We start from the raw sequence: 25,852 nt of genomic DNA, 5'->3' as shown, positions 1-25,852 counted from the left end.
GCAAGATAAATGCATTTCAGGGGTAGTCCATGAGCAACATGTTTTCATTTAAATGTAAAATCTTACATATATTCATAAATAAAAGAGAGTTCTGGTATATCCATTGATATCAATGGCTATATAAATGGTTGTCCATTACCTATCTGAAATAAATGATAAAAAGTGTACTTGGTGTGTTATGTTGAATATAGGGCTGGCTATAGAGACTTTTAGAAACAAAATCAGAAAAATAATAGAAAAATGTTTTTATTTTTACCTTTTGATTTGATGATACTTTTTTTTGAACTGGATGAAATCCTTAGTTTCCTGTCTATCCATTGTAATTCTTACTGGTTTAACTATTCTTTTGTTTGAACTGTCAGGTGTGTAATATATGGACAATTTTCTCCTAAATGTAAGGACATCCCTCAATTTCTTTTTCAGGTGGTAATATAATCAGACTTGCATTTCATCATCTATAGCTTTTGTTCCCTGTATTTAGTTTTTGTTAATCTAAAAGTGTGTTAACTGGAATTTAATGGTATTCATGCTACAGGCTGTTCTAAGATAATTGCATGTTATTTAAATACAGGACTTTTTTGGAAAGTCAGATCCTTATCTGGAATTCCACAAACAGACTGGAGATGGAAACTGGGTGATGGTTCACAGAACTGAGGTAGGATATTTTTGGTTAACAACAAAGAGGTTAAGGTTATTTAATTTCCAATGTGTCACAGCATTAGAGATACAATGCCTTACAAAGAATTGACTAGCCTGGAATTGACCTGCAGACTAGTTAGAAATTGCATCATCTCTTCCACTGACTTTTCTGGGAAATCTAGTTTATTGTCTTTATGCTGATTTTGATATATGCCATTCTATTTGAAAAGAAAACACTTTTTTTTCCCCCTTTAACTTTCAGCAATGTAGGAGAAAACAGGAATTTTTAAAAAGAACTGCATACTCACACAGGGGCATTTGCTCAGTTCTACCCAGTGCTGGGGTAGGACTTGGGCATTTCTGACTCTGCTGTTCTTAGGAAAGTGTCACCTGGATGTACTCTTTTCTAAGGAAAGTAATGGTGCTGAATGCTTGCATAGCAAGGGCAAGCCAAGGAGAATGCAGAGTGAGGGAAAATGTGCTTGAGCAGCAGCAGCCTTTCACCCAGGAGGAGATGTAGGGGTCCTGTGACAGCAGCTGTCAGGCTAAGAGTAATTTCAAAATGTCTCACTGTAGTGGCAGCTCAGGGCCCATACATATAAATAAATATAAATATATTGTATATATATTATATAATATATTGTATATATATAAATATATGTGACTGTATTAATTTTGAAGTATGGATATTGAAGAACTATAAATCCTTTTTGTCAGACTTATAGCTTCTCTTGTAAAGTGGTTCTTCTACTTAAAGTGATCTTTTCTATGATGATTTCAGTCATCAACTTCAGTAATAAATCCAGAATTTGTTGTTTCAGCCTAGATATGTCTGGTGGATTAGTTCTTTATGTTATAGGTTAAAAAAACCTCTTTTTTTTCCTATCTACTGTTTTTATTGATTTAATTTTCAAGAGAGATTTCTTTCTCAGCACTCATACAATGTTGGAAGTATTACTATTGTTAGGTGTTATTAATTAAGTAGTGCATGTTATGTGTAGTTTCTTGTACTTTTGTAAGATTGTTATTTCATGTATTGGGTATATTTACAGGTAACTGTTGACAAATTTTGAAGATCTTTCAAAGTGTTTCTACAAGTGTTTGTAAATAACACTTTAGTGTTCAGCTGGAGAGGCCTTTTATCCTCATGCACTGTTTTTTACAGTGCATTACTTGTTTTTTTTATAAAAAAATACTTTTTACTGTGAATTTCTTGAGGGCATATTTCCATAAATGACATTTCAGAATAAATAATATGTGGGAGTGAATTGTAATCTCTGGAGCACTGATGTATTCAGAAATTTCAGTGTAATATTTTCCACACATTTTTGGTAGCTCATGCCTTTATATGTGTGTGTATGTATATATGTGTGCTTATTAAAAGAAAGCAACCGGTATCTTGTTTAAGTAATGATAAATTTAAATTTTTTGCATTGCAATAGCTGAAGTACATAGTAGGTGACAGTGAAATCTAGAGAAATATGGAGTTGAAGGAGATCATCTCTTTTTGAACAATGGCATGTTAAGAGTAGTTTGATTTATATCCTATGTATTAGGATTTGGAGTACATTGACAGCAGCATTAATCAATTGGTTTTTTGCACACAAAAATCATGGCATGAAGGTATGACCCATTATGATGACTACTTTCCACCCTTGTGAACAATGGTGTTCTGCCTTTTTTTTTTTTTTTAAACAGGTTATTAAAAACAACCTGAATCCTGTTTGGAGACCCTTTAAAATCTCTCTCAATTCTCTGTGTTACAGTGACATGGATAAGTCAATCAAGGTAATGTGTATTAAATGTGTCTATAAATTAATGCATTAAAAGTTAAAATACGTAGCAAGGGAAATACGTATTATTCTAGTTACTGCAGGTTTTTTGTCTCAAATTTAACTGAAAGTATTAGGTTTCTTATTTGAGAGGCACAGATACACATGCATATTTTAGAGGGAAAAAAAGGAAAACACTGCACATTTGTGATGCATTTGAAAGTCTGGGAAACCAGCTGAACACAAATATCTTTGAAATGTCCAGTGCAGTTTCTTATTCTGATTGTACAGTTCTAGCATGGCATCAGCCAATACTGGTGGTGTTAAAGATACTCTACAGTGAAAGAAGCATATTAAAGGCTAGAACATGCTTTGTTCTATGTGATGGATCTTGTAATACTTTGTTACTGGTGCAACAGGTAACATTAATGAAATTTTTATTATACTGCGTGATAAAATAAATTAGACTTAATATACTAGCTAACAGATGAGAGTCAGATACGACTTGTGAATACCAGTTTTAGCAACTTTTTCTCTTCATATAAAACTGAATTTTCTATTAGAAAGTTAACTAAATCTGTGAAGGCTTTAATATTTTCTATTTTCCAATTTTATCTTGAATAAATTGTGTTTTCTGAATATTTTTCTTAAGGAATTCCCTTTAGGGGTGGAACTGAGGCTAAACAGCCAATCAAAATGCCATTTATAAGCTATTATGATCATATTAGAAACCTGGTATTTTTAGCATTTGAAAAAGAAACCTGAAAATCTGAATGCAGCAAACTGTTATATTTTATGTTCTTCCTCTGGGAAGGAGAACTTAAAACATGATTTGCATGTAATGGGTGTTAGTCATATGACTTGAGGCAGTCCTGGAAAATCCTTAACAGCCACAGGGATCTGGGTGTTAACAGCACCTGGATGGATTTAAATACATATTTACAGAGGAGACTAATGAACAACTTTACAAGCCCAGAACAACCTTCCCTTACTGCTTCTATGTTTTTTTCTTCTCATTCCTTTCTGCTTCCCTTTTCCCCAAAACTGCTGTGACAGCTCTTATATCTCCATATACTATAAATGTATTTCTCCTTTTCAGTAAACAGCATACTAAAGCTGTAGACCATTGATCTAAATGTATCTATGAAGAGTTATTCTCAGCTCTATCATCATAATAAAGTTGGTTCTTTGAAATCATACCTCAGAAGTGTAGGTTTATATCCAGAGAAAATAGACTTTACTTGTAATAGTTATAGACTTGCAGACAGGCAGTTTGATTATGTCTTAACTTAGAAATGCAGGACCTGTTACTTCAAACGTTAAAATGTAGGCAGAATTGTATTATGGAATGTTACTGAAGGATTAAACAATGCCTTTAACACTTTTATGCACACAGTTGCATGTGTAATGGGCTGTTTGTCATAGTAAGTAAAACCAGCAATTTTTCTATGAGTGACTTTTCACCTCTTTAATGGCTTAGTTTGTGTACACCCAGCAGTGCACAAACCAAGTTGATTCTTTATCTTCTGGATTCATGGTTATGTTCCATGTGAGTGTGTCTGCAGTCAGTGAAGTTTTTCTGTGTCACAAATGTGAGCTTTTCATCTGGAGCAGGCATGCCTAGTTCTGCTGGGAAAAATATGTTGAATCATGTTGTTCCCAACTGCTATTGCATGTCCAAGAGGGCATTTATGGAATAAAAGGAAATGCTTCTCTCTTGTCTGGAATAAATATTAAAAATTGTCTTAAATGGGTCATACATGTCAAGCAAGACAAATTTTGATCTCTTTGAAATAAAAAGGAAAATCATCTACTAACTGTGTTAACAGGTATCAGAATTATTGGGTCAGGAAATATGTTAAGTTTTAAATTTCAGCTACTGAAGCACTTAGCTGAGTATTTGATTGGCATAATTTATGGCATTCAGAAGAATTTACATAGCATCTGCCATGAACATTAATTAACCTGTTGGCTCTTTGGGTGCTTGCATGGTTTAAGGGGATGTTCAGTGCATGTGCATGCATTTTTTTATTTATTAATGAATTCAAAATGAAGTAGTGCAAACTGCAAGATAGAGGTATGTTCTGTGCAGTAGAACTCCCAATCTACACATCATGTTTTGTACTTCGACATTCCTGTTTGTTTTCTGAAACCTAATTTTTTTCAGAAGCTCAAGTGTATGTTGAGGTTGTTTGTTTTGCTTTTTTATTTCTAACTGAAATGCTCAAGTAATCAGTTAAATTGATTCTTGAATATAAGGTACAATATTTTTAGACTTGAAAGATGGACATGCAAATAGCTGTTCAGTTTAAGCCATACATACTCTAAACATTTTTCTTGAAGTTTGCATTTTAATTCCAAGTAATGTGGGATACCTGCTTGACAATTGATTTATTATTGTTTCTATTTATCATCATCATTATTAAATTATTTTAGTATGTTTTTATGTGATTTGATTAAATTAGCTATCATGTCTGTGTTGCTAAACTGAAATTAAATACCAGAAGTGGATGAAATTAACACAAGGTTTTATAGATAAATAACCAATTTTTTTTATATAGAAAGGCATTTTGGGCATGTTTTCAAAGAGGAAAAAGAAAGTGTTTTTTACTCCTGCCTTCTTTGGTAGATCAGGCTGTTAAAAGGGTGCATTGATTAAATAATAGAGTGTATCATTAAACTCTCACTATAGGAAAAGAGATTTTTAGTTGACATTCAGATCCACAAAGTGTGGGTCGTAGTTTAATAGATCTGCTGTTTAAATTTGCTCATCTTAACAAACAAAAATTCAAATACTGTTTCTAGCTTTAGGGCTGAACCTTCATATGCTTATGAATTCTATGTCATCTTGAGGATTAATGAAGTAATATAAAAGTGTTTCTAAAACTCTTGTGGTTGCTTACATAAATGATTTTCTAAATTTTTAGCTGGATGCTCAGATTCATGATGAATGTAAAAAACCCTACATTATTTTCCTATTCTTCCCAACACCCCATCACTCGCAAAACATAGTTCAATATAATTGATGTTATATCTCATGTAAGACCTGACACTACTTAGTATTCCTGTCTCTCCTTCACTTGAGTGGAAGATTAGATTTGAAACTGAGTATATTGGCTTCTACTCAACCTTAATCTCTTCTAAGTGCAACCCTATGCAGTTCTAAGACTTCGGTGTGAAAAAAAACTCTGTGATATAGAAGATACAGGAATGTTTGGGATGTTCAGGTTTGCCATTTCAGTGTTTATTGTTTTTGTGGGGCCATTTCTGTTGCTAACACTAAGTAATGCTGCATTTTAGGTTGAGTGCTATGACTATGATGGTGATGGGTCTCATGATCTCATAGGAAGTTTTCAAACGACAATGTCAAAACTGAAGGAAGCATCTCGGTCATCACCTGTAAGTGTTAAACAGTCTAAGCTGCCTGTGTGTTCTTGATAAGCTGTTTTATTCAGAGTGGAGCAAAACCTAGGTCACCTGGCTTCAGGCAATCTCCAGGTTGTGTTAGGCTACACCTCAACATTGCTATTGTAGTTGTGGCTGAAACAGCATTTACATTGTGCATCCATTTTCCTGGGATTAATGTCTTGGTTACAGTTTTTATTATTATGTCTCTATATGCCCCACCATCAGCACAAAAAAATTCACTAATCATAAAAATACAGAAATAAAAACCTGGATTGTCAAAAGACAGAATGCAGCACAAATTTAACTACAGATAAAAGACCAAACCTTTTAGTATTTTCTCAAATATTATTTAGTCCTTTATTTTAAAATGTGGCACTTATTAGTTATTATATATACTTTGAATTTGGGAAAATTCAGTATTTATGCCGCTGCACAAAAATGCAGCTATGTTACAGTAGGTGGCTTTTCTCTAAAGTGATACTACCCTTCCACATCTTATATACTATAATAGTTTCCAAACCTTTTAGTAGGCAGGGTTTACATATAGAAAACAAAACTTGGTATAGCAAACATAACATGAAAGTATTTGTTTAATGGATATGTGTGTTATCAAGAAGTTTCACCATATTTTTCTTTAGTCCAGTAAAACCTCCAGAACTATTTCTGCATTAAAAATGCTGGAATCTATATACAAGAGTGCATGCTTGTACTTTTCTAATATTTTGACTGTTGTATTTGTACTAAATAATAAAAATAATAATAATTCCAGCCACAGCTGCTGAAAACACTGATGCTTTGTTTGAATTTCTATGTCTTTACCAAAAAGAAAGTTGTTAGCAGACTCCTCAGAGGGAGAATGTTACAGAATTTCTTTCTTTGTTTGAAATACAGTTGTCAAAACAAATGTGTTTATAGCCTTTTGCGTAAGAGAGGGTTCCTGTCTTGAGAATGTGTTTTTTTCTTGCTATTGGGCAGGGTTTTATTTTGCTGGATTATGAAATATATATATTGGGCAGGCAGGGTTTAATTTTGCTGGATTATGAAATTAACTTCATTAATATAATTAATTAATATAAACACAAAATATCAGTCCTGAAATAAAGGATTATTAAACTTGTTGCATAAATGGTATTACAATATTTATGTTGTATTTGTTTCCATTCATGCAGGTTGAATTTGAGTGCATCAATGAAAAGAAAAGACAGAAGAAAAAGAACTATAAAAACTCTGGCATTGTGAGCGTTAAGCATTGTGAGGTCAGTAACATATTCTGGTATGCTTCTGGGTTTTAAGTGTTAAACTAAATGAGAGTTGCTATGACTTATCTTCATCTTCAAACTGTAAGAAACTTTAAAATGTCTGAAAGTTCCAGACACACTAAATACTTAAGGGACTCTGATTCATATAAGAAGGTAAATTGAGAGCTGAATCACATATCTATCCTCCCCTGTCTCTTTGCTTTCTCATGAAAAGTCTCTTACCGGTTTGTTAAGTCAGTTCTGAACCACTGCATTTCCCAACTCACTGTTTTATGGCAAAGTTAAAAACTCTGTTATAATGTGTTATTTTATAAATGAAAGTTGTTTTGGAGCTGCTTTGGTGTATGTAGTTTAAAGGCCTGATTCTGATGCACTGAGTGTATGGTGGCATATGTTGCAAAAATCCTCATTGCAGTGGGTGGGTGGGATAGCTATAGGGCAAAACTAGTGCTTATTGTGGGTAAAGACAACGTATCTGGAACCTCAGAAGCTGCTACAATAATACTAACTTGGTATTTTCCCATTGAAAAAAACAAAATTCCTGTCTCCTATTTTTAGATCATTGTAGAATGCACATTCCTTGATTACATCATGGGTGGGTGTCAGCTGAATTTCACCGTAAGTTAAACTATTTACATGAATACTTCTTGAGTTTTGGAACAAATTGAAGTATAGAGTTGATTGGCTGTGTGCTTTATTTGATTGTTGTGTTTTTTCCCTAGTTGACTTCGTTTTTGTTCTGTAGCATGGACCATGAAGCTATTTTGCTAGAGTGCTTTTAGTCTGTTTAGAAAAAAATAGTCTTTACTCTTGGCAAAAGATTCTGAATCTCTGGTTATGTTCATTAGGAACTAGCAAAGTTGTGCAGATGGAGACCAAATTTACAGTTCTTTGGAAGCAGCATGCAGAGGTCATATGGGTTAGAACCCTTAAGTTATGTAATTTGTGAACCAAATGCAATCCCAATAACAGTAAGGTGTCTTCATCTTAGTGACATGCTTCATCAGCAAAGCAAAGACCTGTTGAAGTCAGAGAAAGAACTGTCTAGGCTTCTGTGGAGCCTGGCTAGTTGTACTTCCGAGAAGACAGGTATGTGTGGCAAGATACAGAATGAAATTAATTTACCAGATTTTGAAGAGCTGGTGTGAATAGTTACTGAAAGTAAACACAGTGAAAACCTGACAGGATGCCCAGAGAAGCTGTAGGTGCCCCATCTCTGGAAGTGTTCAAGGCCAGGTTGGATGTACCTTTGAGCAAACTGGTCTTGTGAAAGCTGTTCCTGCCCATGGCAGGGGGGATGGAACTGAGTGATCTTCAAGGCCTCTTCCAAGCCAAACCATTCTGTGATTCAGATGAAAGTAATTTCAGCCCTTCTGGAGAGATGCAGAGCTTTTGAGGGTTTTGTAGTGGCATTGTTTTAAGAGTGTTAATATTCCAAGAAACCTGCATCCAAGTACTGTGCTTGTTAGATTCGTAATGTCCTGTTTACTACTCTTTCATGGTTTTCACTTTGGCTTTGCCAGAGATAAGAAGCATAATTTAACCTTTAGGAGTAATCAGATATAAATACTGCATTTGACAGGTGGGGATAGATTTTACAGGCTCCAATGGAGACCCTCGCTCTCCGGACTCTCTGCATTACCTCAGCCCTAATGGAGTTAATGAGTACCTAACAGCCATTTGGTCTGTTGGGATGGTCGTTCAGGATTATGATACGTAAGTGTTAGATTTTTATTTGGATCATTTTTTTTAGATGTGTATAGACACTTGTAGCTTTTTAAACCAGTGTTGAAGATGCCTGCAGATACACTGGAATGAAACTTCTGAGCTAAGTTATAGAACTAAAACACCGTCTTATAATTGCAAGTACAAGCTTGTGTTTACTGCAGACAAGCAGGGCTCTTCATATGCGATAAAAGGACAGCATTGATTTAAATATATGCTTGCATTCTTGCCAGTTTTGGTGTTAAAACTAGTTTTGGTCCCAGAAACAATTACAGTGGGGAACTTCCATTTAATTTTGCCTCTTAAATAGCTTTTTTAATAATGAAAAGCATCTCTGATAACTAAAATTACTGAACTATGGCAGCTTTTAATGTAAGGCACTGACTTTGTTTTCTTTAAAATTGCTTTTTTAGAGATAAGATGTTTCCAGCCTTTGGATTTGGTGCACAAATTCCTCCTTCTTTTCAGGTAATGGAATGTGTAAATGCACTACCTAAGCTGAAAGCACTTGCTTCAGGAGGAGATTGTATATCCAGTTCTGACTATGTCTTCTGTATCTTCACAGGTGTCTCATGAGTTCCCAATAAATTTTAACCCATCAAACCCATTCTGTAATGGTAAGTCTGGGAAAGTAACATCAGACCTGGAGAATAAAATGCCTAATGTGAAGGCATAAAAACACTTGAAAAGTGATCTGAAGCATGCTGTTCTAATTAAATTAATCTAATTAAATGATTACTTTAGTCCTGTAGCAGGAAACAATTTTATAACCAGTTTCTCATACTTAGGAGAAATAGCATTGCATCTGTATTCTGTAATGATTTGTGGTTTAAACAGCCAGGGCACGGGGCTGGGAATGGTTCTCTTGCGTTGTCATGCCTCTTTATTCTACTTTGCTGCTGGTGTGGAGTTGTCTGGTTTGAGTGGGGTGCTGCTAATGCCTGTTCAGTATGGCCTCTTGAATCACATTACCAACCACATGAGCTGCCAGGTGAAGAGAACTGCTGTAATTCAGTTTCATCCTTGAGCATAGAGTATTTGGCCTTTCTGTTCACACAAAGCCAGTCATGTTATGCATGTGCCTTAAGCACTGGTCGAGCTGAAAGTCTGCATTGTTCATGAAAAATTTATTTTTTTCCCACTGTGGTTAGTATTTAATCTTTGCATCATCAAGTAACTGATTCATACAGCTTTAGGAAAATCAAGTGCTTCAAAATATTCTAATTCTAATATGAAAAAAAATAATTAAAAAATAATCTATTTCTGTTCTCTAGGGATCCAAGGCATTGTTGATGCATATCGAGCCTGTCTTCCTCAAGTGAAGTTATATGGACCAACAAATTTTTCTCCAATTATAAATCATGTGGCCAGATTTGCTGCTGCAGCTACTCAACAGCAAACAGCATCTGTAAGTTCTTTATGGTACTCTGCAATTTTTTTCTTACTTTTTTATTTTCCTTCTAGTTTATAAATACTTTTTTCTCTTTTAAACATACTAGTGTATTCATTTGACAGTTGCCTCTTTACCATGTGAGTAACTTGTTACCCTTAAAAAAGATAAAAACTAATTGTTTTTTTGCAGATTGTACATAAAAGTCCTCTCATCAATTAACTAAATAAACTCTTCAGATTTGAAATAGAATCCTAAAAATACACAACACCTTTATAGTATCTTCTGTTCAAAGCTCTTGCAGTACTATATAGGTATTATAGTCTAATTTAAGCCTTTATATCTAAAAAAGTGATTTAACCTCAGCTAAGAAAAACATTAACTAGACCTTGTTTCACATCAGGTAGCTGGGAAAGAGGATTAAATAAGATAGTGTAGAAGTGGATGGTAAAGCTCCTGACACCAACACAGATAGTTAACTGTACTATAAAGGTTCAGGTACTGTATGGGCTGTTCCTTTCTCCATATTGTATGCATGAGTTGTTGACCATATTAAAAATAGTCTGAAAACTGAGTCTTGAGTATTCAATCATGTCAATAATAATGCATGGAAGTTCAGAAAATCTTAAATCATTGATGACATCAAATACTAGTGTATTTGATGTCATGTAAAATCAGAACATAAAACTAGCTATTTTTGCATGTAGAATTATCTGTAGAAACCAATTTGAAAAAGAGCTATGGATTTTCATATGCCATGATGCTGGTGAGGTTTTGTTTTGGTAGTCTCCCACTAGTAGCTCTCATATATATATATATATATGTATGTATGTATGTATGTATGCATATATGTATATGTATGTCTGTATGCATGCATATATCTATATGTATACATGTTTGTATCTTAGGAAAGGGACAAACCTCTTGTGGGTTTTGCTTTTGTTGGTTTTTTTTTTAACTTACTTAATGTAGTATGCCTAGCAAGAGATTTATTTTTCCTGCGTGATTGGATGTATTGAAGACAATTTACTACCTTGACTTTTAATACATATCATAGTAATTTTGGATTGGCTTTTGATTCTGATGCTGTTTTTTTTCCAGCATGGAGGAAGTATGAGAAGAGAAAAATAAATCCAATGTGGTGTGTTATCCTGCTGCTGTTGCTTATAGCTTTCTGTGGTCATAACTGCTTTATAGATGTTCTTTCTGGAGTGGGGGAATGGACTATCAGAAGGCAGGGGGAAAAGGTGATACCTAAACAGACAAGATAAAGGAAGAACAGTTATTTGGAGGTAGATAAAAGCAGATGGGAAGGAAAGTAGTGAAGAGAGGCTTCTAAGAATACTGGGAGTATCTTTGGGACTTGAATTTGTGCTAGTCAGTAATCATCTGAAATTAAGTGAGGGAAAACTGGAAATTCAAAAAGTATTTGATAATTTCCAGACTTTCTACTTCTAGCTCACTTTTAGTGCTGCAATCCAGAACAGAAGCTGATGTCAACTTTAAGAAGCCCCAACATAATAGTGGAAGCAACTCAGGTGGTACTTAAATTACTGATGTACAACAAAGTAGTCTCAAACACCTTGGTAATTAACTTTATGAAGCAGCTAGAAAATGTGATTAAAGAAATTTGAAAATGGCTGTATTTTTCAACACTAAAAGATGTGATTTAGGATTTTCAGGATACAGGGAATGAAGTAAAGGGTAGTGTTTCATAAAGGTATTGATAGGCCAGAAAGGAAACAAATACCAATTTCAGAGGTGTTACTTTTCAAAACCTTGTAGATTGTCTTCTATCCCAGAACAAATAATGGGAAAATAAGTTAACTGTTGTTTTGTCTGGGGATTTTAGAGAAAAGAAGTGTCATACCATTGGGGTTTTTGATGGTGGCTGTTTATATATAACTTCTTTTAAAAGATTATATTGTCCTTATGAACTTTTTCAGACTCTACAGATGGAGCTTGACTACAAATTGGATGTTTGATTGTAAAACTCAGTGAGCACACTGAACATGCCAAAGTGACAACACTATGTAGTCTTTATGTGGGTTTTTCTAAGTGTGCGTACCTAAATGTTTGCTATTTCTTTGTCATAACATGGGGTTTATTGATTTGACAGCAATACTTTATACTTCTGATCATAACGGATGGTGTGATAACAGACCTTGATCAAACTCGAAGTGCCATAGTTAATGCTTCAAAATTGCCCATGTCCATTATAATTGTTGGTGTTGGAGGAGCAGACTTTGATGCCATGGAGTTTCTTGATGGTGATGATGGAGTTCTTCGGTCCTCATCGGGAGAACCAGCTGTCAGAGACATTGTCCAATTTGTTCCATTCAGGAAGTTCCAAAATGTAAGTTATCTTACTGATATGCTGGGCTTGCTAGGATGTCCTATATCTAGTCCTAGGCTTTTGTGGTGTATCCAATATGTACTCTAAGACAAGTCTTGTATCAAATGCTAGAAAAAAGCCCCAAATCCCTCAGTTTCTAGTTCCAGTACTGCATTTTGGGCTAGTTGCTGCAGTTGAATGATCTTTGTAAAACTCTCACACTTTATGAAACAAATGGATGTGTTTTTAATTTGTGAGGACAAACTGTGGTTTTGTTCTTATAGTAATTTAGTAATTTTTCTTTTTATTGTGGATGCCTGTTTGTGAATATGGATTAGTCTCACAATTTAGTGCAGTATTAAAATTCAAGGCTAAGTCATAATCAGGGAGGTCATAATCAGTAGAAACTCTGTGTGGCCACAATAGTGGTGATAGTTTTCATTTTCATAAAAGTAGATAGTAAAAAAAAAACGGTGCTGAAAGATACTTTTTTCATTTCTGTAAAACCCAGTAATGTGTGTGTAGCTACTAGAAATCAACTTTTAAGCATCATAATTTTGGAAAGAGTTGACTTAAATAAAAACCACCAAAATTTCTTCAGGATGGGCAAATAAGATCAATATATTTATTCCATCCTAATATATTCTAATTTTGTTTAATGTCCTAGTATTAACTTGTTAATAATACTCCTTACACTTCTTATTTTGCTTTTATATTTTTACTTCTGATACAAATTCTTTGTTTAATCTCAGAGTAACCAGGCAAACAGAAATGAGAAAGAGCAAAATCAATACATGAGAACATCAGAACATGCTTATCAAGTAATGCACTTGGATGTAGATTAACTAGGGTTAATGCTTAGTATAATATTATATATTCAAATGCTTTCAGTTTCTAGAAAAAGAGATTTTTTTTTTTCTTATGGATAGTTAGAGTAAAAACAGTATCTGCAGAAGAGCCACTCCATAGAAATACAGTTATTGTGGATGACACTTGGTGCAAAAGTCTCATCTCATGGACATGATTTAGACAAGTCCATGAAGGGTCATCTTAAGCAGATAGTGGAATTATGTTTATATGGCTAAAGTCCCATATCTGTGCTGTGCATTTTGTGTGACAAAAGGGGCATGACATGGCAGCCCTTTGTGCTCTCAGCCCATTACTTCAGTGGCACACGACAGCCATCTGATCTGTGGTGACAGGAGTGGGAAGCTAAACCTGGCAGGGAAGCTTCCATCTGTCTGTCACACAAGGGCACTGTGTAAAGTCTTCTGTAAAATGTCAGACTTTAAGTTGGCCTTCTAGTGGAGGTGCTTATTACTTGCCTTAGAAACTTTGTTAGTAGCTGTTGGAAACTGAAGCTTGGTGTTCTTTTTTTATAAGTCTCCCAAAGAAGCTCTGGCTCAGTGTGTCCTGGCAGAAGTCCCTCAGCAAGTGGTGAACTACTTCAGCACCTACAAACTTCAACCTCCTAAGAATCCAGCTGCAAAATGAATGGGCTGAGGAGAGGAGAGACTTTGTGCTTGCTTTACTTGCTGTATCTACAGAGTTTGGTTCTCAAAATACTTCTGTATACAATGTCACATGCCTCTGTAATGTCTGTTAGCTTTTGCCTACAAATCACTTTGCCAAGTGTGCCTTTTAAGGGCCAAAATTGTAATGGTGTTTAGGTTTCATCTTGATTTGAGAGATAGTGCTTACATGGATGCATTTGATTTTGAAAAGAGTGGAAAAAAGAGTTTCTATTAAGCCACTGTAACAAAATTTTGACACCGGTGTTTCATATTCAGACAAGTGCCACAGAGTATAAAGGCTCTCCTTGCACAGCTGCTTCTTGTTTGCCACTTCAGTGCCTTTGGGCAATGCCTGGGATTCAGGGCTGTGTGAACACAAGCCAAAGAAGTCATTAAAGTATACATTCTTTTATAGTATGCCTTCTCTTAAGGTAGTATGGGAATAATGAGAGTGAATCAAGGTAAACCTCTGTCATCTCAGAAGAATGCTACTGGCCTTTGAGGCTACTACTGCAAGGGGCTGTAAGATGTGTTCCAATGTGCAGTGTTCTGGAAAATGGAAATTCCAGATTTATTTTGGTAGGGGTTTTGTTTTGGGGTTTCCTGCACGTAAAACAGTCATAACTATTGATCTTTAAAGGGCTTTTTGTGAAGTAGGAATTCGGTTTTTAGTTTAAAAGTTTTCTCTGATTTACAACTGCATATTTTGAGGTAAAGGGAGTTCTTCAAAGTGCTACCTGTATTTACTTTTCTCATAGTTTGAATCATGCTGCTTTTCCAAGAGCCCACTAATGAAAAGTGCCTGCAAAAAAACTAATCCCTCTTTCTCAAAGAGGAAGAAAGTCAAGTGTCTCAAGCCCTAATCCTATAATCATACTGCATTTCTCAATTTCTCATTTCTCATTTCGACAATTTCTGGTTTATTTACTTGGGTTGAGTTTTCCCTTCACTTTTTATGCCAAGTATAAATCATGTGTTTGCTTAGTGGACAAATGAAGGTTTCTTGACCCCCAGCTGCATACTGCTTGCTGAGCATCTCTTCTGATCTTGTCACTGTGTGTAACATAAGTGGATTGAAAGGTCACATTTGTCACTTCTGGAATGCCAGTCTTGAACATTAAGTTTGCAGCTTCACATTTGAAGTGGTTTAGAGTCAGACATCCAACTTAACTCATGTGGATGATCTGGCTGTAGTATGTAAGAACAGAATGGGCTAATGCTAAGTTTAGTACACTTGGACACTCAAGATTTCACCAGGTCATAGTGTATTTGCTGCTTAGTGTGCTTTTAGTTTGTTTGGTTTTTGGGGTGGGGTTTTTTTTGGTTTTTTTTTGTTTGTTTGTTGTTTGTTTTTATTGTTTGTTTGTTTATTTGTTTTTGTGAAATTTTTTTTTTACTGTATAATCCTGTCGAAAGTCTGAATTCACATCAAGGTTGATGGATGAAAGATATAATTATTGAGGTTATCTTACACAAGACATACCAAATGCTTTGTAGACAGTTGACATTTATCAATCAATCATTAATGGATATATTATCTCCACTCCATTTTTCCTGGTGGAAGGGGATCCTAAATGCTATCAAGTAGTGGAATGCTAAGGAAGAGAGTTTGCTTCACGTTAAGCCAAGCTCGTTCTTTTTTTAAAATGTAATTCATATATTTATGTAAAAAAATCTGTAATCATCTTTTTATCATTGTAGTGAAAATCTGTAACTTAATGTATAAATTACAATGAAGTGTCATATCATGTCAGTTATGCAATTCAAAATATTGAGATCAAGGAGGTTACTATAATAAACGTAAATCACACTGCTGCAAATTGAGAGTGTATGATTTTGGAAGAGTTAACTGTTTCACAGCTACCTTCTTCACTTATGGGGAGAACTGGATGCAGTATTAATGCTTTGTCTACGTTAATTGTAGTGGATGAGTACTACTGATAGGAGTACAGGATACTACTGAAGTTCCTCTGAGCTGTCTGCCAAAAAGATAATGCTGCACCTGAGTTGTGTTACCAATTCTGTTTTTAGTTGCCATGGAAGTGCATTTAAATGTGTTAGTATGTATTATTATACTGAGTATCTGCTGCATGTAAAAGAAAACCTGTTGTTTTGTCTGTATTCTATACATTAATTCTGAATTTCTTCATTATCTCTTATTAGAGAATTGCTCCCATGTTCCTCAAGATTTGGGAGTTAAATAGCATATCAACAACACCTCGTTCTCAATGTGCCCTGTTCTTTGTAAATTAAATGTTTCAAACAGGACCGTGGCAAGAACTGGTATAACTTAGAGGTGTACAGCTAATGGCTGTTGAAAACTTCCAGGGTTAGCTGAAGTGATATTCTTAGTGAAGAAATTCAGCAGATGGTGAGTAAAGGAGAAGGGGAGTTACCGTGTCGTTTTGCTATTTTTTTTGTTTATTTTTACATGTAAAAAATGCATTAATAGGGTGAAAAAGCAAAATATTGTCCAAGTTTTGTAAAGTGAATATGCTCATAGGTCACTGGCACCACCTTGTGATAAAAGTGATGTATGGCAGTCATTGTCATAAGATGCTTTTTGCCATGTATTGGTCATAACATATACATATGTACAGCAGAGAGCTCACCTGTAACCAGAATTTTGTACTTTTATATGTATTTCAGTTCTGATGAAGTTAGCTGATTTATGATGCCTGTGCATTAAAATGATCATTTCAGTATACTGTTCTGTGGTGCTTTTGTATTCAGCATGCCATGTGCAATGCTAAATGCTGCTTTTGTGCTTCCTAAAGTGAGTATGCCACGGATTTATAACAAGTATTAAAGGGAGAGGAAAAATGCCTTTCCACTTAGTGGTTATGACTCTGCAGTTTATTCTTCATAAAGCATCTTATACTGTCTTCTAGCAAGAAGATATTCTGAAGTTGGACAGCTTTAACTGTGACTGTTTCATGCCTTGTGCCACATTAGAGTTCTCCCATGCATGCTATTTCATACAATTAGTATCAGGTTTTCCAAAACTTTTTCCCCAAAATGATATCCACATCATTAAAGAAGCATAGAGGGATGGTTATTTTTAGTTTTCAAATACATTATTCTACTCTACCCTTCAGTTTCTTTACATTCAAGTGTAGCCAAGTCTGAGGGGCTTGATAAGGACACTAAGAGATAGAGGAGGCAGTGTTGCAGTCGAACGTAATGCCACACAGAGACAACTGTGATACTGGAAACTGCATCTTCTAAGTGCACCAGAGTAATTAATTCTGCTTCTTCACTAGTCAAGAATCTACAGGGTAGAATTAGTTCCCGAAAGAATTTATTACATCTTCCATCTTTACCTTTCTTGTATCATTCCATCTGGTGAAAACCATACAAATAATTGCAACTTGGATTTGTGGAGCCTTCTTGTACCTGCCAACCCTAATAATGGAGGAATTGTGGGAAGAGGAAAATACCACAATAATGGAAAAGTAGGACATCACAGAAAATCAGATGGATGTTATTTATGTGTGGCCACCGTCTTCTGCACTGATACTTCCCCTATTTTGTTTTGGGTTTAAGGAACTCGAGGGCTGTGCATAACAGTAATCTTGCAGACAGAACTGTCAAACTTTTCTGCAAACCTGGGCTGTTATGAGCTGTAGCAAAGCAGCAGTTTGTGGGAAGCTCTGTCACTGCAGTGAAGAACTTGGTGCTGCAGTCTCAGCCTTTACTTTGTAATTTATGTCAGTGTGTGATTGATGAACTTAAATATGCCCACAGAGAAAACGTTGGAAATTACCTGGTAGCGTTTGTGTAGGCAGAAGGGAATCAGTTCTTTTCAGTGAGAGTGAGCTTTACTCGTTCACGTAAAAATGTTAAAATATGGGGAATATTTTTCCCCCTTCCATAATGTTTTGACAACTCTTTCTCAAAAAGAAAGGATGTGAAACTATATATTGTAATTCATAGATTATTATTATTCATAGAAGGTCTCATTCATGAAACAGTTCCACAGTATTTCTAATCTTGAGATTTTATTGAGACAGTCCTGGATGTGCAATAGATTAGTATTTATGAAACAATTTAAAATTTTCTCCCTCTGTTATGATGTCCTTTTTTTGTACATATCAAATAACAAGGAGCATAAAAGTAGAGATGGTTCTCTCCTCAAAGCAGTTGAACCTTCACCTCACTGCTAATGCAGCAGAACTTTGTTTGAAAGAGAACTTTCAGAGAGATTACAATTTTGGTCATGTCAAAGGATTGTGAAATATGCAACATATGGAATTCAGTCATCCAGCTTTTACTTGGGCAAACTTCCCACTGATTCTGGTTAGGCTTCCAGTTTTGCCTGTGATTACAGAAGTTGAAAGGCTTTAAAGAACAGGCCTACAGAATGCATAGCCTGCAGGATCATATATAGCCTGAAAGTGAGCGTTTCATTTTGGCATGGTACTGCCTTTGGTTGGTTGGTCAGCCAAGGAGCTGTGAAGTCTGCCCTTGCCACTTCTTGGTTTGGCCTCTGCATAATGTTTTTTGTTTACAAAACTGTTCATCCAGTGGTATATGAAAGGGGATTGGGAGAGAGAGGATATGCAAACCCTTGGGAGAAAATAAAGTAGTTGGGAGTTAACCTTAAAACACAGCTTCAAGCTTTTGTGTAATATTGCATCTGAGACTGATGAGTCGGTGCAGAAGGTTGGCAGTGTGGGAGCTCCTGCATGGGAGGCTGTATCCCCCAGATGGGGCACTCATAAAGGATTTACTGTAGTTCACAAGTGTGATGTAGCTAAGACATGGAACACACAGGTTTCTCTTTGCACCATTAGTCAAAGTCTATGATGCAGATGAACAACTGGAGCATTGGTTGCAATGCAGAACCAGAAAGTGTAAATCCTACTTTTTATAAAATAAAAAAATATTTTTTATTTATTTTTATAAAATAGCCTTTATTTTTGAAGTAGCTGGTTTAGATACCAAGATTCTTCAGACAGCTGTATCAAGTGCTTATTTTTCAGGGATGAAGAAGATGAAGAGCCCAACCCCTTGACAAGACCAAGCAAGTGAATCAGCAGCCCAAAGTTACGGGTCACCTCTGAAGGGTGAACTATCTAAGTCTTTCCCATGTTAATTTGCCAGAGTCAAAGACAGCTGGAGCAGATGTTTATGCTTTCAGAGGGCTGGCAGTAATTCTGTAATCTGCTTCCCTCTGGTGGATTTGGGGATTTATTTTTTGACAATGGTTTTGTTTTGTTGCCCTCTATCCCAAGGTAAAACATCCCAACACACAGCACCTGCTGTCTGCTCTGTGCCACTGGTCACAAACCCAGGTCACCAATTAGAAATATAAGGGGAGGAGAGAGATGGATAGAGAGGAGCATAAGGAATCTTAACAACAGTAGGGCAGTAGCAAGGAAAAGGATAACTATAGGAAGGCAGAGGAGAAAACAGAAAAGACTACATACAAAAGTTGAGAGCAGACTGAGCAACAGGAACAGCAGTAAGAAAGCAAGGATGAAGAGGAGAGGGAAGAGGACAAGTAGAAACAAGACAGAGTAAGGAAAAAGGGAGAGCATGGATAAAAACAAGAAACAAGTGGTCGTGAAATACAGTCTGAGCCGTAATTTCTAATACACCAAAAGTTCTCTCTTCAGTGTCAAGGTTAAGAATATAAATAATTTATGCAGTTGTGTCAGGAGAGGAGGGCAAGAAGACGAGGAGCTGGAGTAGATTTTTCTCATGCGTTGTCTCTACTTTTATATTCTATACCCAAAAGCAAAGTCTGGCCAGTCCTCTGAATATAGCAAGACAAATAGATGGGACCACACCCCAAAGCACCCTCTATTTCTTCTCTTTCTCTTTAATTTCAACTTTAAGGATCTCTCCTTCTCCTGCTCTGGGGGATGGTGTCATACTGATGATCAGAGACTCCTTACTGGTTGCTCTCTGTATAGCTGCAGGCTTAGCATCTGTCTTGGGCTTTTCCTTTTGAGCAGGGGGTGCTGAAGGGGCTGCAGGCTCCACAGGTTTCTTCTCCTCTTCTTTAGGCTTGGTCTCTGTTTCAGCTTTAGCTTCCTAGAAATAAGAAGTTTGATGTTTTCCAATACTGCAGAAGAAATTCAGGAAATAGTTCTATTCTGTACATGCCATGGAAAGGCACAGCATGACAACTGTATTAGTGGTATGCAACGCACGTAAATTTCTATTCAGATGCTGAAAATTGGTTTCTAAATGAAAAATGCAATTGCAGAATCAGAATATCAGTATAAAACCTAGGAAACACTTGTGGATACTCATAATACCTGCTTCTTACTAATATAGCAGGATGAAACAGACCCAGTGTGGGGCATGGAACCCTTCCTTACATCTTGCCTTTATGTACTTATGCTAGTGGAGAAAGAAAGAGTGTTACATAGACCTTGACATACTTCACACTGCCCCCATTCCTTGGCCAGGCCTATTTGCTAATAAGTTCACAAGTACACACTAAAATGAACAGTATTTCTGCTCCAATCTTATTGTTGCAGTCATTTGCTTGAGCAAAGTGCAAAGTTCTTTATTTAACATAAACATAATCACAGCTATTTCAGCTATAAAGAAAAGAATTCTGCCAACTTTGGGTAAATACGTAGCAGTGACCAGGTTCTTATTAACATTAACATTTCTCAGAACAGAGTATAATGTGGGAATTATTTTTCATCAGTTTCAATGGTTTTCTCATAAGTGCAAGATATTTGAGATTTAATCAGTTTTAGCTGTGTGGGCTGCACTTTATATTTTGTCTTCTGGATTTTTAACAACCTGAGAGCTGACACTGAATTGGAAAGTTTGCCATGTGCCCGAGTCAGCTGGATCAGATTACTGTGTTTGGGTATTTCTGTATTTACTGTTGTTTACATAAAATTAGAAGATCAGATGCCCTTGAGGCCTTTGTAAAATCCATTTATCCTTACTTTCTTAGAGGTTTTTTTGTTTGCTTGCTTTTTTTCCTTGCTTTTGTTTTCTCTGGTCTGCTTAAAGTCCAGGCTTAGAAAGACTGAGCCAAATTTTAGAATTAGTGTTTACAGAGATTAGGAAAAGTCTCAGCTGCTGGGAGTTTGCTGTTGATTGCAGCAAGGCTAAATTTTCATCTACTCTGTTTGCCCAAGCCCTCTCAGTAGATTCTACTCTATTTTCTGTGGCTTTACCTGAGTTTCTTGTTGTTTCTTCAGCTGCAGCAGCTTAGCAAGGCCGTCTTTCCCTTTTCCTCCAAGCATTGCTTTAAACAATTTTGGAGTTTCCTGTTTCTGCCCAAAGAGACTGGCCAAGCCCCGTGGTTGTGGCACTGGTGGTCCCGGAGCAGGCTTCCCCTTCTGCTTCAGCAGCACCCTGGAAAGAAGGGGATAAGAACACACAACAGTGCTGGGAAACCGAGCAAAGTTCCTGCAAAGCTGAACTACCACATGTATGCATGAAAATCTGGTGACTCTTACTTGGTTCCCAGGTCAAATGACAAGAGCAAAATTTGAAACAATAAAGGTTTTGCCCTAGGCTCTGGTAGAGATGGAGGAAACTTCAAATTTGGAGTTGCTTACCTATATCCTGGAGCATAAACAAGGACTGGCTCAAGTTAAGGTGTCACAAAACAGATTAAAGAGTTTTATTAGGAAAGAAGAGGTGTGGAGGGGGATGGGTACCCCATGCCTGAGGTGGAAATCTCTTATGTGGCCTTTTGAATGCAAATTCAGAGAGCATTTAGTGCTCCACTGGGACTCCAGTTGGCACTTGTGGAGGAAATACTTTACCAAACTAACTTTCAGCATGGCTCATCTCTCATAGGTCAGGTTAGATAGTGGTGCTTATTTCTGGTCCTCTTCAGTAGAGGAAGAAACCTTGATAATGTAAACACTAGTGCCAATCTTGTGGCAGACCAGATTTTTACACTGTTCTGTAGCTGTACTGATTTGCAGCCATAATGACAAGAACTGAGAATGAATAACAAGGGTAAAGATCAGATGAAAGATCTGAGATAGATGGGACCAATAAAAAGCAAAGAGTTCCCATGCTAGATTACTGTTAGATTACTGTGCAGTTTTCAAGGCCGCTTTTCTCTCCTTACAAAAGCCCTGACTTAAAGCTCTTTATGAGTGAGGACTATATTCTTAGTCTGAAGTACAGTAAATCCCATAATACTATAATTTTCTCCAGCATCTTGTACTTTGGGAATTTCAGAAGTGAAGCTGGGATTTTTTTGGTTTGTTTTTTTTTTTTAATTTCATTGCCATAAATTAAAAAAGTATACTTTATCAGTTTGCATGGCTTTATTATGCAAAAGACATATGGGGGTTGTTGTTGGGCAGGTGATAATAGAACAAATTTCTTGTTTGAATAAATCCAGTTTATTTCAAGGAGCCCTTTAAAGGTGTCAGATGATCACAAAGAACTCTAATGTAAACCTTCCAGGGCAGTGCAACTGGTAACTTGATTCCAAAACTGAACATAACCATAAACTTTATGAAAACAGTGCACAAATTTCTTCTTTGTGCCTAGTTTTGGCAGAATTTGTGGATGCCTAGACTGGTAGGCAAAATACACGGCCTCCTGCACAGGGCAGGTACTGCATATCTTTAAAATTAAACAGGATATCCTGTTTTCAGTCTGATACCTAGAGAGTCCTTTGAATTCAAATGAGATTGCAGATACAAAAGGTGGATGATTAAGCTCCATGGCTGAGAAAGGCTGTCTGGAGGAAGCAGAATTTAATGGATGGGCAGAATATGCCTAATACGGGCAAGAAAGCAGGAGAGGCAGCCTGAGACAGAGAGACAGGAATAACAAGGTCATACTACTGTTTAGATAGAAGCTGGAGAAAAGTCAGGAATGACTGATGCTGGGGATCATTGGTCTTTGCATTTGTTCCTCTTTTCTATTTGTTAATGCTGGTTTTGAAAATTGAGCAGTCAGCCATTCTGTGTCTGGTTTCCTTGTTCCTTAGGGGCATCATGATTCTCAAGATATTGTTATTTGGCTACCAGGGCTGTTACAACACTATGAAGGCAGCCATTTGCTAGCACTTCCAAGAAACAAAATGTCTCTTCTGTGCTATGCTTAGTCTTCTCTGGGGGAATTTCAAGTCTGGGACCAGCTTTCCAACCTTTGATAGGAGTTCAAGTCAACAGTTGAGATCAATAGGGGTGCTGAAGTATACTAATAATGACAAACTGTTTCAAATGTTTGGACCTTTTACAAGGCAGCAAGGTACTAATTTTGTCATAATTTTATGACAAAATCTGACAGTACTTTGCCCTTTCAAAGCTGTGAAAGTGGTGATCCTAGCAAGCTACAGCCAAAGGAAGGTGAAAAGCAGTATTGGTTTGAAATCCCATTTTGGAATGCTTTTGAACAAAATGCACAGGTATCTAATCTGTGTAGCTTTATCTTGTTAGGCCTTACTTCAAATCCATTCCTACCTGTCACCCTGAAAACTAAAGCCTTCTGATAATGTTTTCATAGTTCTAGTTACTTTCCCATGAAAGTTCTACAAACATAAGTTGTTTATCACATTCCTTCTAAGAAATGTCTTTTCATTGACGTTTCGCATGACCAGTGTGCTTGGGAAGGTGGTGGCTTAATTATTCAATCCCTGGTCATTGTTGAGAATCTATAAATACTGGAGTCAGAGAATAAATGTTGGTTCTTTCCTGTTCTAACATTGAAAAGTGTTTGTGTGAATAATTTTTGTGTCCTTTAGTGACACCTACCTGCTGCTTAAGATTTTGGAAATGCGTATAAGTCTGTGGATGCATTGAAGCATTTCTTGGTAGAATTAATTGCAAGTGTTTTGTTGCATCTTTGAAAACCTATTCCTTAACTGATATCTGTCCTGCAGTTTCTTTCTTGATGATGTGAGTCCTGATATGTAGCCTTATCTCTTTTTTTTTTGGTTTTTTTCCTACCGTAAAAATAATGTGAAGGGCAACTACATTCAGGATTTCATTCTACTTACAACATTTCCACAACCCTTGGGATTCCTTCCTCATGCTTTCAACTAGAAACTACCAGGCGAATCTGACCTCTAACTCCAAATGTGTTTACAACTGATACTATTTCAAGAAAGGAATGCAAATCATCTAGAAGTCACAACTGTCCATCCTGCAGCTAAATTATATGATTTAAAAACTGTTATTAGGACATACTTTGCTTTCTTCATGAGAAGTTTTTCTGAGTCAGGATAGTTCACCAAGATTTCATTGAGTGTTTTCTTGTCCAGAATGAAAAGGTTGGCAAAACCATGAGCCACCACATTGGCGGTCCTTCGATTTCCTCCACCTGCAGCTAGTAGGCTGGAATGAAAATAAACACCATAAGTCAGAGCATTACTTGCCCTACTGAAGAATCTCTTTGCTGCTGGTTCTCCATTTCAGTCATTGTAAATCTCACTTAGGGAGCTGGCTGTTCTATCCAAAGTTCTGTGAAGGCCCTCTGCAGATGGGATTAGAAATTCCTTCTCAGGAAGGCAAACTGCCACTGTTGGTCAGGCACGTGTAGATGCTAAGGACTGTGAAAAGTTTTGCTGCATAGAGACGTAGAGATACCCACAGCTCAGACTGCACTTGTTTTACTTCTCATGTGAACTTGACATTTCCTCCGTTTTATTGCTGAAAATTATTTTTATCAGTAGTAGAGCAGAATTATTTACAGTGAATGAATTATGCTTCCCCAAGGATTTTCTTTCTGAGTGAATAACTTCTGTGGGGTTCTAGTTTTCAGTTTTGTCACATAGCACATCTCATGTTTAAATGCTGGCAAGTTGAATGATACAGTTTAGGAAGGTCTTTCAGGCTGACAGTTACAAATGTGTCTGCCAGAAAAAGAAGGCTATTTTGTTTTGAAGGTAAGGCATTAGACCAGTTTAGCTAGCAGCAGTTGGCCAGAGGGAGGATATCTAAGAAAAAATTAGATGTACAAATAAAAATAAATTGTTCATCTTGCACTAAGCAATTGAAGATACTTCACTTCTCAGGTCTGCTGCTAAGAGAATTTGCATTTTGTACTAAAATGGCTCTAACACTATATTCAATATCTACCCCAAAATTTGTCCTTTCAAGATTTCCCAGTGAATTAACAGTTTTAGAGAACATTTAGTATTATCTAAATTTAAAAGTTATTAATAAAATACGTTTGGGACTCCAGTAAATAGGAAGTAATACCCATCTGAGGTAATAATCCAGAATATATAAATATTTGTTTTAATATTAAATATATTTATAAAACATATTTCTAACTATTGAATCATATAGATAATATATTTAATTTATAAAGGACAGTAGGAGACCTCTGTAACTGTGTGTGCAAGGCTAGTTTTACTTGCCCACAGAGTGTTTTTCTGCAACTCAAGACAGCAATCAATACATGAACTGAAGCTGAAAATGCAGTTTATTGTCTTCTTTTTAAACAATTCTGTACAATTTGTCAGGTAGAATAAAACTCTTTGTGCAATAGGAAAAGCTGCTAAAGAAAATTGCAAACACCTTTTGAGCTCTGATGAATCACTTCTCAACAAGTCATTGAACAATCATTTTTAGGCCTTCCTAACAGAAAGCTCATTTTATCAAGGTAGATGAGGACTAAAGAAATCAGATTTTTCATTATGTTGATGATGTGAGGTGAATTTTACAAGTAAGGCAGTCTTTGCTCGAACAGAATCATATTTGACTAAGGACAGTGTTTGTATTTCAGCATTCAATCTGGTTTGGTTAGTGTATGAAGTGTTATATGACCAATTTTTTTAAAACATACATTTGCCTTGCAGTGGTTCTTGTAATGTAATATCTATATTAATCACAAAATTTGCTTTTTTACCT

The 25,852-nt window shown here is 36.2% G+C and overlaps 2 protein-coding genes across 2 annotated transcripts in view; one reads left to right on the top strand and one right to left on the bottom strand.

The window, feature by feature from the left end:
- Window positions 1-16,749, top strand: part of CPNE3 (copine 3) — a 28,914-nt gene extending 12,165 nt beyond the window's left edge. The window contains exons 7-17 of the mRNA XM_005517045.3: window positions 572-655; window positions 2,338-2,427; window positions 5,712-5,810; window positions 6,989-7,075; window positions 7,637-7,696; window positions 8,661-8,794; window positions 9,217-9,271; window positions 9,369-9,420; window positions 10,078-10,211; window positions 12,313-12,549; window positions 13,912-16,749. Coding sequence (XP_005517102.1) covers window positions 572-655; window positions 2,338-2,427; window positions 5,712-5,810; window positions 6,989-7,075; window positions 7,637-7,696; window positions 8,661-8,794; window positions 9,217-9,271; window positions 9,369-9,420; window positions 10,078-10,211; window positions 12,313-12,549; window positions 13,912-14,022 — 1,143 coding nt within the window. The 3' untranslated portion in view covers window positions 14,023-16,749. The remainder of the gene's footprint in view (window positions 1-571; window positions 656-2,337; window positions 2,428-5,711; window positions 5,811-6,988; window positions 7,076-7,636; window positions 7,697-8,660; window positions 8,795-9,216; window positions 9,272-9,368; window positions 9,421-10,077; window positions 10,212-12,312; window positions 12,550-13,911) is intronic.
- A 2,219-nt stretch (window positions 16,750-18,968) lies between these two features.
- The window catches only part of CNGB3 (cyclic nucleotide gated channel subunit beta 3), a 59,486-nt gene continuing 52,602 nt past the window's right edge, over window positions 18,969-25,852 (bottom strand). Inside the window, exons 16-18 of the mRNA XM_014253259.2 lie at window positions 24,185-24,331; window positions 21,197-21,377; window positions 18,969-20,084 (exon numbers count right to left, since the gene is read on the bottom strand). Coding sequence (XP_014108734.1) covers window positions 19,851-20,084; window positions 21,197-21,377; window positions 24,185-24,331 — 562 coding nt within the window. The 3' untranslated portion in view covers window positions 18,969-19,850. The remainder of the gene's footprint in view (window positions 20,085-21,196; window positions 21,378-24,184; window positions 24,332-25,852) is intronic.

This window comes from Pseudopodoces humilis, chromosome 1 (assembly GCF_049639895.1).
Source record: "Pseudopodoces humilis isolate 2021_Gansu_Grassland_sample_001 chromosome 1, ASM4963989v1, whole genome shotgun sequence".
Classification (NCBI taxonomy): Eukaryota; Metazoa; Chordata; class Aves; order Passeriformes; family Paridae; genus Pseudopodoces; species Pseudopodoces humilis.
This window is presented reverse-complemented; position numbering and strand designations above follow the sequence as displayed.